This window comes from Cyprinus carpio, chromosome B6 (assembly GCF_018340385.1).
Source record: "Cyprinus carpio isolate SPL01 chromosome B6, ASM1834038v1, whole genome shotgun sequence".
Taxonomy (NCBI): Eukaryota; Metazoa; Chordata; class Actinopteri; order Cypriniformes; family Cyprinidae; genus Cyprinus; species Cyprinus carpio.
Window position 1 is genome coordinate 11,071,213 of NC_056602.1, and position 15,943 is coordinate 11,087,155.

Consider the following 15,943-nt stretch of genomic DNA (forward strand, 5'->3'; position numbering starts at 1 on the left):
TTTCACATGAATTACAAAATATTTTTAGAAAACAACTGTTTACAATGCTAGAGAAACGATTTATTTAATAGCAAATGCTAGGTTTTCTTTATCATCTGTGCATTAAACTTTAAGTGGTTTTCTACCAGTGATCTAAATAAATGTTCTTCTATAAAATATAATAGATCATGGGTTTCTACGGGCGTAACGCGAGAAGCCACGCCCTCGCAACAATCAACGTCATACGTCAGAAGGAATCGGATTGGATGATGTAACTCACGAGCAAGCGCCCGTCTGCTAGGCGCGAGATTTAAACATCTTTATAAATTCAGTGAATTAAAAAGTGCTATAAAGCACAAAACGTGTTCTGTATTCTTCGTCAAAAGCCAGAAAATGCAACCGGGAACAATGGTATTTCAAGATAGCACTGCTGACCGCTATTTGCTGCAGTGTTTATTTTAGAAATGGATTAACTTATGTCTGTCAAAATGGAGACACGATTCTTTCTACCTGAGCACACTAGAATCAAGGACTCTTCCGGAAGTGTCTCCGACAGGACCTTTTATGCGGAGAACCTACTCGAGACGGACAGCAGAAAAACCCAGGTGCATCCAAAACACAACAGACTAAAACGAGCGAAAGCACAAAAAAGATCGGAGAATTTCACTGGCTGCGGAAACAATCCCACCCATGTAACTGAGACCACCGAGTCCAGCTCATTTTGTGATGATATTCTAAATAACCGTGATGGAAAACTACTTCCAGATGCTGCAATACCTAACGTTACTGGCGATAAAGACAATTCAGCTCTTCCTCCTACATCACCAGATCTTCCCACAGAAAGCGTAAGAAAGGAAGGACACCATTCTCAAACAACGCTGCAAAAAGTTTCTCGAATGCAAAACGAGGGATATATGAAACGCAGTAAACTGACATTAAAGATGATGAGGAGCGATGTGAGTTTGCAGTTCGTCCCCATTCCTGCAGAGAGAGAACGTGACTTAAGTGACAAAAGCTTAAAAGGCATTGATCATTTTAGAGCTGATAAAGAGGTGTTGCCCAGCTGTTTACGAATAAACACCAGTGACAATGACCTACTGGATCTGCCAGAGGTTAACATTAACATTGTACAAATCCCGGAGAGCACAAAACATGATACTGGCCAAGCCCTGCCTCTCATCACTCATCCGGCTAACGTTACTCAGCGCATCTGTACAGAACCAGCCAATATCAAACCCCTCAGAGAAATGGTGGGTTTGCTTAAATCTGCTTTGCTGATATTAGAGGCAAGAGTCAACTACTGTATATATATAATTTTCAGTGTAGCTTTTATTATCAGAAAAAGTTTTTAATTTTGAAATCGTTTTAAAAGCAGTTTTAAAGTGACTTTTAAGTGAATGACTTTCATTAAATGTCAGTCACCCATGTTTATCAGATAGATTACATTATTTTGTGTTAGGTCAGCAGTTCTCAACCAGGGCCATCTTACTTCCAAGGGGCTGCAGGATGACTTTAAATCTAACTATTAAATTATTAATGTATTAAAATTCTAAAAACAAACGCTTAATGAAATGTAAAAGGAGATCAAATCATGTTTATTTTTGTTTTCCCTTAATATATATTGTTTTGTTGAGGAAATACCTGTAGAATAGATTAATTGTGGTTAATTAATTTAATATATTAAATCTGAATATTGTGTGGGACAACTGTGGCTTAACATAATTCAGTCATAATTGTTGAGGACCACTGGGGTAGGTGGTAAGGCTCACCTTCTTGACATTTATTTCAAAATAATTAGTGTATGCAAAACAACATAAATATATGATGCATTTATATCGTGGATTATTTTGTGGAGTGCTCATTTGTTTGCTCAGTCTTTTGTCTTGTTCCCCCTTTAGAAATCTGGATGGAGAAATGAATTTGGCAATGAAATGAGCAGTGAGTTGCTGGAAGAGATTCAGATACTCAATATGCAGTTTCCTGTCCACAGGTTCTTCACTCTTCTCATGAGGAAGAGAACTGCACCTAAGGAGGATATTTCTGCTTTGGGTAGGAAAATAAACGTGTTTTTTCAAGAACAAACAACTGTTCTCAGCTTAACCTCTCAATATTTAAAAGAGTAGGTAACAGACATAGCTCTTTATGTTGTATTTAACCTGGGTATAAAAAATCCAAGCCAATAAAATGTGACCAAGTGATGCTAAAAAATCCTATTGAAATAGCTGATTGTTATTCAGGTTAATCAGAATTACTTAAATAATTACTTTTCAGTAAGAGTTGGAGTTCAAACAAAAGGCTGTGCATATAGGTAATTTTTAGGATTTTTGTCTATGTTTGTTACATGCATTTTCCAATATAACATTAAAGGTATAAAAAGATCTGACAAGATTTTACTATAATATACTTAATATATTTTGTGAAAGTATTTTTTCCCATGTTGGACTTCTTAGTCTGCCATTAATTTTCAGGCAGATGAAACTGATGATTCCAAGCATCTTTCAGCTTCTGCCCAGAGAAAGAGAAAACAAGAGTTAGAGGAGCAGACCTGTGACAGGACATACAAACGTCACAGGACAAATAAAGACTGTGTTTCTGCTGATAAGTTGGACTTTGAACAATTTTCAAATGGTTTGGTCCCCTCTCATGCGAAGTACAGAAACAGACTGAGCCGAACAAAACGCAGGCAGCAACAACCTGCATTCTGTGCTGTAGTCACTGAACCAGTGCAGAATGAATCTGTTCATCAGGACCCATGGCCTGGTCATCTACGAAGAGAGGATGTTCTCTGGACAGATAAATATCAGCCTCAACAGTCTAGCGAAGTCATTGGCAACTCTGCATCAGTAGGGCATCTACACAGGTGAAATGTGTCACTGCATTAATGCCAGATGGTTGTTGTATAGCCTGGTAATCGAGGGGATAGTTAACCCATAAACATGTTTATTCTAGACCAGCGGTTCTTGATCCTGGTCCTCGCGACCTCTGCATATTTTGCATGTCTCTCTTGTTTAACACACCTGATTTAGATAACCAGCTCGTTAGAAGAGAGCACCATGAATGAACTGTGTTCCAATTGACATGTTCCCTACATAGTGTTCACTGTTCTCTACTCCCTGCACACGGGAAATCGGCTGAAGTTTACTTCACTTAAAAACACAGATTTGTGCTGCAGCATCTCCACACAGAGACAAAACATACTCCAGAAGTGTGAAGGGTTATTTAACCGTAATCATGAGATTTGCATAGAAGTCACATCTCGCACACTTTAATACCCTTTGAATGGAACATATGTGCTTCTTTTGAACTGGAATCATGGCAGAATATCCCGTGATGTCCACTGTGCAGGGCACTTACAGTCAAATGGAACAAACCCCTGAAGCGGTAAGAGAAACATACAAAATGTGCTGAGAGGGGGGTCGCGAGGACCAGGACTAAGAACCGCTGTTCTAGACATTCTAACATATTCTAAACAGCGGTTCTCAGCAGGGGCCGGGGGGAATTTTATTAAGAACCACTGTTCTAGTAATTATTTATTATTATAATTTGTGTTTTTTAGGTGGTGATCCTTAATCATTACTATGTAAATGCCTTGAAGATTCATGTAAATTCACTTGTTAAAAATAATGTAATTTATTAAGAACATTCAGCTCTCAAAACTTACGGAATTCTTACATTTTGTTCAAATTTCTGCTTTGACACAATCTGTATTGTATAAAGCGCTATATAAAAAAAGGTGACTAGTTACTCATTTTATATGAACACACACACACAAAAAAATATTGTAGACAATAGGGGCCTTAAAGTCAAAAAGCTTGAGAACCACTGTTCTAGAAAAACTTTCTAGAATTATGTCACTTAATAAAATAATCTGTTAAGTATTTTTTACACACAATAATAATGGCCAATTATTAATATACTAGACAATATTGACATACAGAAGTGTATCTCATTTTGTTAATTTCTCCAATGGCAGCTGGTTGAAAGAATGGAAAATAAGAGCAGACACTGAGGAGAGGAGAAGAAGACAAGAAGAAAGGAGGATGAAGATAGAAAACAGTCATGGTAATGAAATTGTCAATATAGAACACGTGCAGTTATTGTAATAATGCAGTATGTCAATCAATTTTTTTCTTTAATTTCTAAAATTCCAAATCTCTTTACCTGTAGAGTCATGGGACTGTGGTGATTTTGAGGGTGATACTGTATCCATAGACCATGAACAGGAGCTGTGTAACACAGTGCTCATGATTGGTCCATCAGGAGTGGGCAAAACGGCTGCTGTGTATGCCTGTGCACAAGAGCTGGGATTCAAGGTCTCAGTCCAATATGTTCTCTTTATATCAATGCTATTACAAATATTACAATAAGCAAAATCCTGACTGTCTGTTAAACCAGCCGTAATTGTGTCTTCCTCTGTTTTTTGGTCTCAGGTGTTTGAGGTGAATAGCTCAATCCTGCGCTGTGGTCGTCTCATACTCTCCCAGCTGACAGAAGCAACTCAGTCTCATCAGGTCGACATTCAGAAAATGAAAACCCTCAAATCTGAAATCATTAATCAAAGCAAAATCAAACTTGATCCACCTTGTGAGTGAACATCTTGGATTATACAATAGGAATTCTTATTTAATTAGTTGCAGTGTTTCGCACAAAATCTCATGGATTCTCATATGCATTAAACATCAGTAAAAATGGATAAAACTATAATTTATTTTGTGTATTGAATCTGAATAATTTTGAAAACATTTACTGTATCTTCTTTTTTTCCATAGCCAAGAAAGGCCATATGAATCACCATCTAAAGAAAACTTTAACTTCTCCTAGCATTTCCCGTCTAAGCACTAAACCACAGCCAGTAAAACTCACTCACTTTTTCAAGTTGAGTAGCAAAAAGTCTGTAGGTAAAACATCTGATGGTCCTGAACATTATATACATGGTAAGTGTACTAGAACTAGTTTTATAAGAACTTCAAAAATGTACTTGAATTAACAATGGGCCTGGTTCACTACAGCATTTAATAGATGTCTCTGCTTTGTCTGGGTATAACGTCTGAAAAAATAATAATTGAGCATGTACTGGATAGTATAAATACGAACAATTGTGATTATTATTTTGATTATTTATAACAAATGTAATTACAACAGCTGGCAAATTGAAACCAGATGGGCTTCAGAGATCAGTGTCTGGTTTTAAAGACAATAGACAACGTGATCAAGAATCAACATGTCCTTCTAAAGATCCTACTTCACTTGGACAGAGCCGAACAGTCCCAATGTCACTTATACTATTTGAGGAGGTAAGAGTGATAATAGGGAAGCTGAACGGATTACATAACACTTCATTATTTGTATATTTGCTGTGTTAAAAGAAAAAGCATAACATTGCATGTTATAAAAGCATCAGAATTAATGAATAAATTAATTGTCTATTAGTATAAATAACTGGTTTTGCTGATTTAAACTCCTTTTTACTTGTTGACACAAGTTTTTAAATGTGCTGCTAATGTTAAAGGGAAAGTTCACCCAAAAATGAAAATTCTGTCATTAATTACTCACCCTCATGTCGTTTTAAACCTGTAAGACCTTTGTTTATCTTCGGAACACAAATTAAGATATTTCTGATGGAATCTGAGAGCTCTCTGACCCTCCTATATACAGCAAGGATATATCCACGATCAAGGTCCAGAAACATAGCAAGGACATTGGTAAAATAATCCATGTGACATCAGGGGTTCAGCTGTAATTTTACGAAGCTACGAGAATACTTTTTGTGCTCAAAAGAAAAAAACAACTTTATTTAACAATTCGTCTCCTCTTCATCACTCTTATGCAATTTTGGAGAATATCCACTGAACGCAAACAGCGTATGCTGTTCTGTGTCAGCTGCGGCAGTTGTGTCATATGGATTATTTTTCCGATCTCCTTGCTACATTTCTGGACCTTAATCGTGGTAGTACCTTTGCTGTCTATGGGAGGGTCAGAGAGCTCTCGGATGCATCACAAATATCTTCATTTGTGTTCTGAAGATGAACGGAGGTCTTACGGGTTTGGAACGACATTAGGGTGAGTAATTAATGACAGTGTTTTCATTTTTGTGTGAACTAACCCTTTAAATGTGTCCCCCAGGTTGATGTCATTTTCCCTGAAGATGTTGGATTTCTTGCAGCTATTAAGACTTTCATGAGCACAACCAAAAGACCAATAATTCTGACAACCAATGGTGAGCAATGCTTTACTGCATAAAATGCACTCAGGCATTTATTTGTTTGTTAAAATGTTTCTTCTTCATAGACCCATCATTTAGTAGAAGACTTAAGGGGCATTTTGATGAAATCCATTTACAAACTCCTTCACTGGTGAGAAAAAACAATATTTGAAAGCAGATATTATTGTACACCTTTTTATGCCACATACATGGAAAACTACTGTGCACCTTTTTATGCCACTATTGGTATGCATTTGTTTAAATTAGCTGTAATCTGTTGGCATTGTTATATCAGATAATTGCATAATTATTTGAAGTAATAATATTATGTATCATTTTAAACTTAGGAAACCATCAGGAGCTATCTGCAGTGTTTGTGTGTGGTGGAAAACATGAGGACAAATCCAGAGGACGTGGCTTTTTTGCTGTGTCAGAATAAGGGGGATATCAGACAGAGTATTCTCCAGCTTCAGCTCTGGGTCTGTAGTGGTGGAGGGAGCACAGAACTGCAAATCCTCAAGAACATACTCAAAGTGAGCCAGACTAATATTTATTTACTACTTTAGGTTTTCTGCACATGAAATTATAGAGATGCAAACAGTTGTCAGTCTCCAGAAGTTTTTCGTTTTGCATAATCGTGTGTTAGATCAATGTTGCGTAGTTACTGTACGTGTTGCTGCTCTCTTAAATCTTATTAGCAATATAGAATATTTGATTAAAACATCTTGTGCCCATATGTATCCTCAAAGTTTAGTTTTTTTTTTGCTAGTACAGTAACACTGCACTGTAATACAGTATATGTACTATGATACACTGAAATGTAAGTCTTGGTGTATTATTATTGCATTATCAGTTTTTAAAAATATTTACCTACAAATTAAACTGTGGTTGGTCACTTCACCTGTCCTCTATCTCAGACGTGTGACTTTCTTTCACAAAGATTTTTAGAAATATAATCCATCTCTGTAATGTCACACTGTAGTGTCACATCTCGCATGAGCTTTACAATGCGGTTACATTTACATCAAGCAAATTTGACCCTCTAATAAAAGCATATAGACCAATTGGCTGGAAGCAATGGTTTATAGTAATATATATATATATATATATATATATATATATATATATATACACAAGAAATTTTATATTTACTTGTATTATTTTTCTAAAAATCTGGTTGTGTTTATTTGAAGAAAGAAAGTCATATGTGGGATGAAATGAGGGTGAGTAAATTGAGAAAACGGACACTACGTCCATGTTTTTATACAGTCTATGGTGTCATTACGGGACCTTTACGGGTTGTGTGTGAACCATAGACTGTATAAAAACATGGACGTAGTGTCTGTGACGTCACCCATAGATTCCTAAAGAGCGTTTTTGAAGTGCAAAATGGGCGGAGCCGGCTGTCACCATCTTGGCAGTGAGTCACCATTTGTCACTCCCGGATAATTGAAAATGGGCAAAAATGTGGGAGCTGGTTGCTGAAGCCACGCCCACCAAGCTCGACAGCAGTGTCAGCAGCGGCAATCCACCTGTCACTCAAGTGGCCACACCCTTATTTATGCAGAACTTTAAAGCTTAATATAATTTAAACGGATTAGTTATTAAAAAAATTCACCCCCCTCACAGTTGTCACGAAGGGCAAAATTAGCTATATAGACCAAAATAATTTTTTTTTCTGTAAATTTGAGCATTTTAACATGGGGGGTCTATGGGATTGACTCCCTTTTGGAGCCAGCCTCCAGTGGCCAGTCGATGAATTGTAGTTTTAGTCACTTCCGTGTTGGTTTCAAGAGAGGGAGCGGGAGGTTGCCGCTTGGTGTGAACGCACGCACATATTCCAGGAAATCACTGGCAGTGTGAAAGGGGCAAAATCTAGTGACCCGGGAACAATTGCCAAGACGCATTACGCGTGTATTTGCCGGAATCGCAGTGTGAAAAGGGCTAGTAAACCACTTGCACTGATTCATAAACTGAAATTGATGCATGTAATCTGTTTAAAATTACACAGTGTGAATCCTGGACTGAGCTGGAAAACAGCAGGTGTCTGGAGATCCTGGCAGAGAAAATGGGAGCAGGTCTACTGTACTCTAACATCGAAAGTCTCTTTTCTCCACATTTCTCATCTCAATCTTCATATCAGCAACAATCAATAAATCTCAAGACGAAAGGAGAAAAGCCAATAAAAGGCTTGATGTTACAGACCTCCACAAATGTACACGAGGTTAGACCAGACAGGCTCTCTACATGCAGAAGAAAAAAACATTTGTCATCTTGTGAGCCAAAAACTTTTTCTTACCCACATCTCAAACTTTTCTCTTTGGATGCATCTTATAATTCTTCAGCCCCTTCAAAACAAACAAAATATTTGACTTCCGAAACAGATGTCCATGGACAAGATGAATCACTTGTGCTGGTTTTTCAGCACATGGTGTGCATTTCAAAGTTTTTTGAAAACATGTCTTTTCTGGATGCTTATTTACAAAGACCATCTCTCAGAGGAACTGGACTTTGTAAGTCGGAACCTCTTAGTTGGATGGGTGCCTCATTGAAGGACGGCTTATTGGACTTACCAAGAGAGGAGCAGATCGGACAATGTTTTGAGAATTCATCCCAGATATTGGCCATTGTGGAAGGTTTGAGTTTCCATCAGTGTCGGACTGAACTTTCTAGGATCTGGACGGAAACCACAAGACTGAGGAAGGAGCTGTCTTCAGAGAAATGGGAACAAATGATTTGTGCCCTGTCTCTGCCATCTGACAAAAAACCCCTCAGAATGTGTCACTGCAAATTCTGTGAACCTAGGTGTGTATTTTAAATTAAAATATTAATTAAGCTTTAACTTCATCAGTGTGTATATTATGCGTACTCTAATTTTTTGTTGTATCTGATTCTGACTTTTTATAGTGGTGTCCAGAAGCGCAATGAGATTGTATCCAATCTGATCTCCAGCAAAAAGTTCTATTGTCATAGTAATAAACATGTTCTTTTCATGGACTACCTGCCCACTATGCGCTCAATCTGCAGAGCTGAGAAAGTTAAAGAACAGTGCTCCTTAAGGTATTTTAAAAGGAAACTTCTAATGCTTAATATAAAATGTATATACAGTAATTCTTTAATTTGATATTTGTTCAATTTATGTTTTTTTTTTTTTCATCTCTCACATTCAGACATTCCCACTACCTCTCAAGCCTTCACCTGCCCAGAAGCTTGCTGGAATTCATGGCCTTGGATTTCCCTTGATGTGTGATTGACATACTGCTATAGAAAATCCTCCATGACTTCTAAACTGTTCACTGTATTGTGACATGAGTGTGACTTGTGTGTGTAGATTGTAGAGTCACAGAAATATATTTGTATAATAGATCATTTATTCTTGGAAAATAAAGAAATATATTTTTCTAATTAACTAGGAATTACCTCAAACGGGCATAATGATGTTCTCGTTGAGCATTTCAGTACCACTCATACTATCTATATACAGGGGGCACCAAAAAGACACTTAAGTTTCATTTAAAAATGTCTGAACTTCACTGTATTAGATACAAAATGTCAATCTAAGTGTCATCTGTGAAAAAATAAGGAGCTTTTCTTAGAATTTAATTTAGTTTCCTTAAACCACATATTCAATTGTTTTTAACCAACTGTAAGTTCTCCTTAATGGGATAGTTCACCCAAGTGATACTTGCAAAATGTATACTACACTTATATACAGCTTAGAGAATATAAACAATGAAAAGATAACCTACACAAATAATATTTACCCCTATAATAATCGGTGTTCACATTATTTTGTCCTAACAGTACACATTTTGGATGTGTGTCATCTGACACAACCATTTCAGGTCTTGAAGTCTCTACTAACAAGTTGATGCGTTGAATCAGGAGTGTTTTATTAGGGAGACATACAACATGTGCAGAGTTGGGGGTATCCAGGTCCAGGAAAAACTAATTAGTTGATAAGAGAAGTGCAGCAAGGACCAAGAGTTAAATATTGTATGAAGTTCAAAAAGTAGTTACGGGAGGAACCTAATCATCCAGTCCCGGCGATCATCATTACAAGCTTATATAAGCAGCACTCACTGCACCTTCCCAGCGTCTGTTCTTCCAGCATCCCGCCAACACCCCATCTCCTCTATTTCTGTTATTCTCCCTCTAGTTAGTACCGCAATGGGGGGATTTGAACTCTGAGCTCAAGCCGAGCCTCCATTGAGGACAGCAAGCCAAGTTTGTTTACCGCTAACCATCAGGACTGGATGGGCAGGCGAACTCGTGAAATAAAATTGAGTGTGGCAGGGATAGTTCCCCCAAAAGAAAGTTGTCATCATTTAATGACCCTTAAATGGTTACTCCACCCCAAAATGAAAATTCTGTCATTAATCACTTACCCCCGTGTCGTTTCTGTCATTCAAAAGCTTCGTTCATCTTCAGAACATAATTTAAGATATTTTGGATGAAAACCGGGAGGCTTGAGACTGTCCCATAGACTGCCAAATAAAATACACCATCAAGGTCCAGAAAAGTATGAAAAGCATAGTCAGAATAGTCCATCTGCCATCAGTGATTCAACTGTAACGTTATGAAGTGAAGAGAATACTTTTTGTACACAAAGAAAACTGTATCAGCCGTGCTACAAGGATACATTTTTTACGTGTATCTGGTTTGAAAGAAAACAGTGAATCAGCACAGTGTGGCTGACACAGATTTGCCAAATTGGCGCTACGCTGATTTGGAGAGACACATATTTTTCATCCAAAATATCTTAAATTGTGTTCCAAACACGAACAAAGCTTTTACGGGTTTGGAATGACATGGGGGTAAGTGATTAATGACAAAAATTTCATTTTGGGGTGGAGTATCCCTTTAAGTGGTTTTGGAATGTTATGGGTTTATTTCTTCTGTTGCAAAAATTTTTTTTTGGGGTGTGGTATCCATTCAGTTGCCGGTAGCCACTGATTTCCAGGGTATGGAGGCTACCAGCAACTATTTGCTTACCCATATTCCTCAAGATAATATTCTTTTGTGTTCAACAGAACAAAGAACGAAGCTCATACAGAAACAATATAAGGGTGAGTAAATGACGACAGAATTTTCATTTTGGGGTTAACTGTCCCTCTTTAACATTGCCGTAATACAGTCTTACTGTAGATTTTATTTAACCTTTACATTTTTAAAGTTTCTCCTCAACACAGACTAGGTTCTAGTTTAACACGTCTGTCAAGGTCCAGAAAAGTATGAATTTTTACACAGTGTGTAAAAATAAGAGAAATAAAAAAGTTTTTGTTTTGTGTAAAGCACTGCACAAAATTCTACTCAGTGGAAGGGAGAAGGAGCTCCAATGTCCAACAAATGAGAAATAGCCATTCAGTAGCGATTCACTCCCGCAGGAGTTCGAAAAACGCTATAGCTTGCAGGAGAGCGTCGCATAGCTCTTCCCCTCTGTTCCTACTGCTCATCTGAAAGGAGTTTCTGTGCTTTAACACCAAATCATGAGGAAAAAGAACACGTGGATCTTGCTTTATCACAGACTCCGTCATCATCTTCTTCACTGTCTCAGCTCCACTTGTCCGACAATCTCCCACTATTAAGTTGAAATGGCGGCCGACAGCTGTGCGCATCATGTTAAGGACCTTTGGGGGGCTTCCTGGTTCCCTCGCTGGAGTGAGTAAAGCAAATAGCATGGCCTCTACTGTTCGGAGATGGACCAAGACTGGATAAAGAGAAGTATTCTGGGGAGAGATGCCTGGCTTCTCCACCAAAAAAAAGTCAGCAGGAGGAAAGCTTGAAATAACCGCGGAGATCTAGGGTTGACAAAGAATATACATTATAAATATCATTACTGGTTACTCCAGTGCAAATTCACTATCAAATAAGATGCTCTATACAGAAGGTAAACAAGTCTTCAAAATATCTTCTATTGTGTTCTGCAGAATAAAGAAATGGATACAGATTTTACAGTGAACAATTCATCTATGCATGCGTTTAATTTTTAAACAGTTTTGGCCAGTTTTTCTTTACAATAATCCTTTTGACTCAGATCTATGTCACAGTAGTAAAGGAAAGGATCTGTCGCTACTTCTGTTACATTGCTCTTTAAGTTCTTCAAACCACAAGGGTTGCTGGTTTGCTTTCTTAAAAGGATATACAAATATTGTAATATGAATATAAACCTCAATACTGCTAAGTCTCAAAAAAATAAAAAAAAGTATGTCAAAAGGCACAATTTATTAACTCACATCTTCCAAATAATCGGATGCCATGTATGTTCCTTTCATAAAACTCTTGCACTCTGCTTGCTGCCAGTCTAAGACAGTTCTTGCACGATCCATGTGTGTCCATGCAATTTTATTAGTACCACAAACAATGGACACTATAGAGCTTGCATCCTGCAAAAAAAAATCAAAAATAAAACACAGCACAGAACAACATCTCACTCACAAAAGCTATAAAATGTAGTGGTTTAAACAGATTTGCCTCACCTCCAACAGAGCTCGGTCAACCTCAGGTCTTATAAATTTTGCCAGATGGACTTTTCCCTTTTTCCTCTCTTTCTTGTCAGCTGGATTAAGGATAGAGTTAAAGACTATGACAGCACTCTTGTGTTTCAGTAAGGGCACATTCATGACACTCTCCAGACTGTGGAATGGTCCGTGTGTGGTTCTGTGTTTGACAATGTTAACAGCTTTCCGTCCTCGTAGCAGTTTGACCTGTTCCAGTTCTGACTCTGTAGCTGTGTTGAGGCGCTGGAGTATGACAGCACGCTGCTCTGCGGTATAACACAAGTCCAAGGCTTTGTCCTTTTCTTGGCATAATTCAGAGGAAACTGATGCATTCAAGGTGTCAAGTCCACAGATCATGATTCTGCTCCTTCTGCAATAGGTGCACTGCAAAAATCTGAGCTCATATTTAGGCAAGTACCTCGGGGGGCGACAGAACAGACTGTAATGCCCTGTAATGATGATTTAGTCAGAAAATAATCAAACAAACATGCATACACATTATTAGACAAACCACAATCAAATTTCAGCTATAAAGCAGCTCCACAAAATACAAGTGTCATTATTCAGCTTAGTTAAATCTTAGACTTTTAAGTCCCAACTAAGAAACATTATTCAACAAACAAACTCTAATAAACATAAACAATAAATAAATACACAGATTCAATTAAAAAACTTACACATAATTAAATTAGTTCAACTGATAATACAACATCGAAAAAGATCTGTGATGTTTCAAGATTCCTTAAGATTGACACCGCAAGGGTTAGTTCTAATTTAATTTAATACCAAATATCTTTACAACAAGTGTTGTTATTTTTTATTACCTTTAAGGAAGATGGAGGACAGGAGGCGCTTTCCGATCTGCATGTTTGATCGGCACAGCTCTGTGTTTTCCTTACATATGACAGTGACCCATGCATTACCCTCAGAAGTCCTACGTAAAGGGCTGGCTCGTGTGGAAACACGGCTTGTGTGACTTTGGTTCCGAATACTTTATTTGAAAATAAAGCGACTCAGTTTCGATTCCGAGAACATCTTGGCATGCAGTAGCTATTATATGAGGATATTGTTAAGTTCGTGGCGAATAACCTTAAATGTTCGATATGTATGGAGATTTTCACAAAGCCGGTTACACTAGTTTGTGGGCATAACTATTGTCAGAAGTGCATTAAAACATGTTGGGCAAAGAGCAGCTTTAGACTAGCCTAAGCTGGCCAGCCTGGGATACCGTTTTTACCCAGCTAAGACCAGGGCCTGTTGCATGAACTGTTACATAAACTTCTTTTTAATTCAGTTATGCAAAAGGTAGAGTGGTCTTATTTGTATTGAAAAAGTAAGACTGATTACCCCTTGGCAACTGCTGGTGAAACTAGTTCTCAAGTCTTAACATGGTAGCTTTTTATGTAACTGGCCCCAGAAAACCATCTTAAGACTGATTTTCAGTAGGGAACTATTTGATTTTAAATCTAAATTAATTGATTTAAAATGAAAATAAAATAAAAAGTTATTTGTATTGTTTATATGTTAAAAACACACTTATGCGTTTTTACACTGGGCAGATACATATTTGGGGCCTGTTTCATAAAACAAGTTTACCAAATAAGCCAGGCTTATTTCAGTTAGCCTGACTTATTTTGAACCAAATCAACTGACAATAAGTCTTATTTGGTAAACTTGTTTTATAAAACAGGCCCCTGGAGTGCTAACCTTGAGCTTTTGCTAGCTTTCTAACTTTTAGTGTGACTGCTTGCTCTTTAGGATAGTTTAATGAAACGTCTGGATTGGTTACAAGCTGAGATCAAAAAGACGGAAGATACACTTTCAGCTGAGCTAAATTCAAATCAGGCCTTTGAGGTAATAAGTTTAATGCTTAATACTTTTAAATTTGCATGCAGTATATGACAAAAAAAGTATCTTAAACTGGTCATATGATGCTGCTAAAAAGAACATTATTTTGTGTATTTGGTGTAATGAAATGTGTTTATGCGGTTTAAGGTAAAAAAAAAAAAACATTATTTTCCACATATTGTACATTATTGTTTCTCCTCTATGCCCTGCCTTTCTGAAACGCATTGATTTTTACAAAGCTCATTGGTCTGAAAAGCGAGGTGTGCGATGATTGGCCAGCTATCCAGTGCGTTGTGATTGGCTGAATACCTCAAGTGTGTGACGGAAATGTTACGCCCCTCATCATACTGTGATGCCATTTCCCGGCACGACCAGAAAAAAACAATAAAACCCATTACTAACGAAGCATTTGTGATCGGAGAAATGACAAACAACAAACGCTGAATCATAAGTGGGAAATTCTTTGAATATAAAAAAAGTACTTACAGTCTGAGTCAGAACAGCCGGCAGATCAGGAAACAGTCCTCCATAAAATGTGTTCCACACATCTGAATATTTGGGTTGAACTGTTCTGGAACTTAATCACTGATTTCTAGTCATGTCCTCTTTTGGAAGACCAAACAAAGTAGTATCGCTTTCACAATGAAACACACAGTGTCTTCACAACATGGCGGCAGCAGCAACAACAATACTACAGCGAGAATAAAGGTTACACCTTTCTTTGCGTGAACATTTGGGCGGCGTTATGCAAATCTTCCCTCATCGTGACGTAGGCATGTGGGGATATGTTAGAATGAGTTTTATTTTTTTGGTTTACACTTTACTTTTATAAAGAATATCTCTTTGAATTTGAGACTTTAGTCTTTGCAACTTTACAGATCTTCTTTATGCACCAAGAGCTTGTAACACTCCAAAGAGAAAGGAAAAATTTAAATCACATCATATGACCCATTTAAGAAATAATGAGTGAATTTTGAATCACACTCAGGACGGGTTAGAAATTCACAGTTCCTGGATTGTTTAGATGGATGTTTCCAGTTCATCTTTAGACAGTGATGCTTCAAGTTGTTATGCTGGGAGAAGTTTTAGTCTGACATCAGGGGATCACCAGGAATGACCTTCTCAGTCTGAAGAGGTACAACACCTTTGGTATCTGATGATATACTGTAGCTGACATATAACAAAACCATATGACTCGGAGCAAGACCCATGAAAAGTTGTGTTTGTATGTATGTGTACAGTTTTCTGTGTCGGAAAACGGCACATAACATAAGCCATGACCTATTTACAACCCACAAAGTATGATCTGCATCTGTTCAAATGCACTTTACTGCTCTCACCTTCCTTTATTGAAAGCTTTACTGATTTTTACATATATCTCAATTCTTTTGTAGTCTCTTTAAGCTGTTTTAAA

General features: G+C 37.4%; 2 protein-coding genes across 3 annotated transcripts; one reads left to right on the forward strand and one right to left on the reverse strand.

The window, feature by feature from the left end:
* Window positions 1–351: 351 nt before the first annotated feature.
* atad5b (ATPase family AAA domain containing 5b) lies at window positions 352–10,577 on the forward strand. Of its 2 annotated transcripts, none has more exons than XM_042725693.1 (14): window positions 352–1,229; window positions 1,878–2,028; window positions 2,446–2,839; window positions 3,953–4,041; window positions 4,147–4,292; window positions 4,410–4,563; window positions 4,749–4,913; window positions 5,122–5,273; window positions 6,103–6,196; window positions 6,268–6,332; window positions 6,529–6,714; window positions 8,193–8,986; window positions 9,089–9,241; window positions 9,352–10,577. In XM_042725693.1, the coding sequence occupies exons 1-14, from the start codon at window positions 456–458 to the stop codon at window positions 9,422–9,424; spliced, it is 3,390 nt and encodes a 1,129-aa protein (XP_042581627.1). In that variant the 5' UTR covers window positions 352–455; the 3' UTR covers window positions 9,425–10,577. The 2 variants fall into 2 exon arrangements, with proteins under 2 accessions (XP_042581627.1, XP_018961620.1); XM_019106075.2 differs by having other exon boundaries at window positions 2,449–2,839.
* Window positions 10,578–11,460: 883 nt separating this feature from the next.
* LOC109092309 (transcription elongation factor, mitochondrial-like) lies at window positions 11,461–13,917 on the reverse strand. Its single transcript, XM_042725700.1, has 4 exons — window positions 13,506–13,917; window positions 12,661–13,130; window positions 12,418–12,567; window positions 11,461–11,982 (listed from the first exon to the last, which is right to left on the reverse strand). The coding sequence occupies exons 1-4, from the start codon at window positions 13,546–13,548 to the stop codon at window positions 11,557–11,559; spliced, it is 1,089 nt and encodes a 362-aa protein (XP_042581634.1). The 5' UTR covers window positions 13,549–13,917; the 3' UTR covers window positions 11,461–11,556.
* Between the last annotated feature and the right edge of the window lie 2,026 nt (window positions 13,918–15,943).

Bases quoted from the DNA above. Each gene is read 5' to 3' on its own strand.
- LOC109092309 (XM_042725700.1), bottom strand. From the start codon at position 13,548: ATGCAGATCGGAAAGCGCCTCCTGTCCTCCATCTTCCTTAAAG. The intron at 13,131-13,505 runs GTAATAAAAAAT...TCATCATTACAG, and splicing joins GTCCTCCATCTTCCTTAAAG to GGCATTACAGTCTGTTCTGT. The intron at 12,568-12,660 runs GTGAGGCAAATC...TTTTTTTTGCAG, and splicing joins TTGACCGAGCTCTGTTGGAG to GATGCAAGCTCTATAGTGTC.
- atad5b (XM_042725693.1), top strand. From the start codon at position 456: ATGTCTGTCAAAATGGAGACACGATTCTTTCTACCTGAGCACACTAGA. The intron at 1,230-1,877 runs GTGGGTTTGCTT...TTCCCCCTTTAG, and splicing joins TCAAACCCCTCAGAGAAATG to AAATCTGGATGGAGAAATGA. The intron at 4,914-5,121 runs GTAAGTGTACTA...TAATTACAACAG, and splicing joins TCCTGAACATTATATACATG to CTGGCAAATTGAAACCAGAT.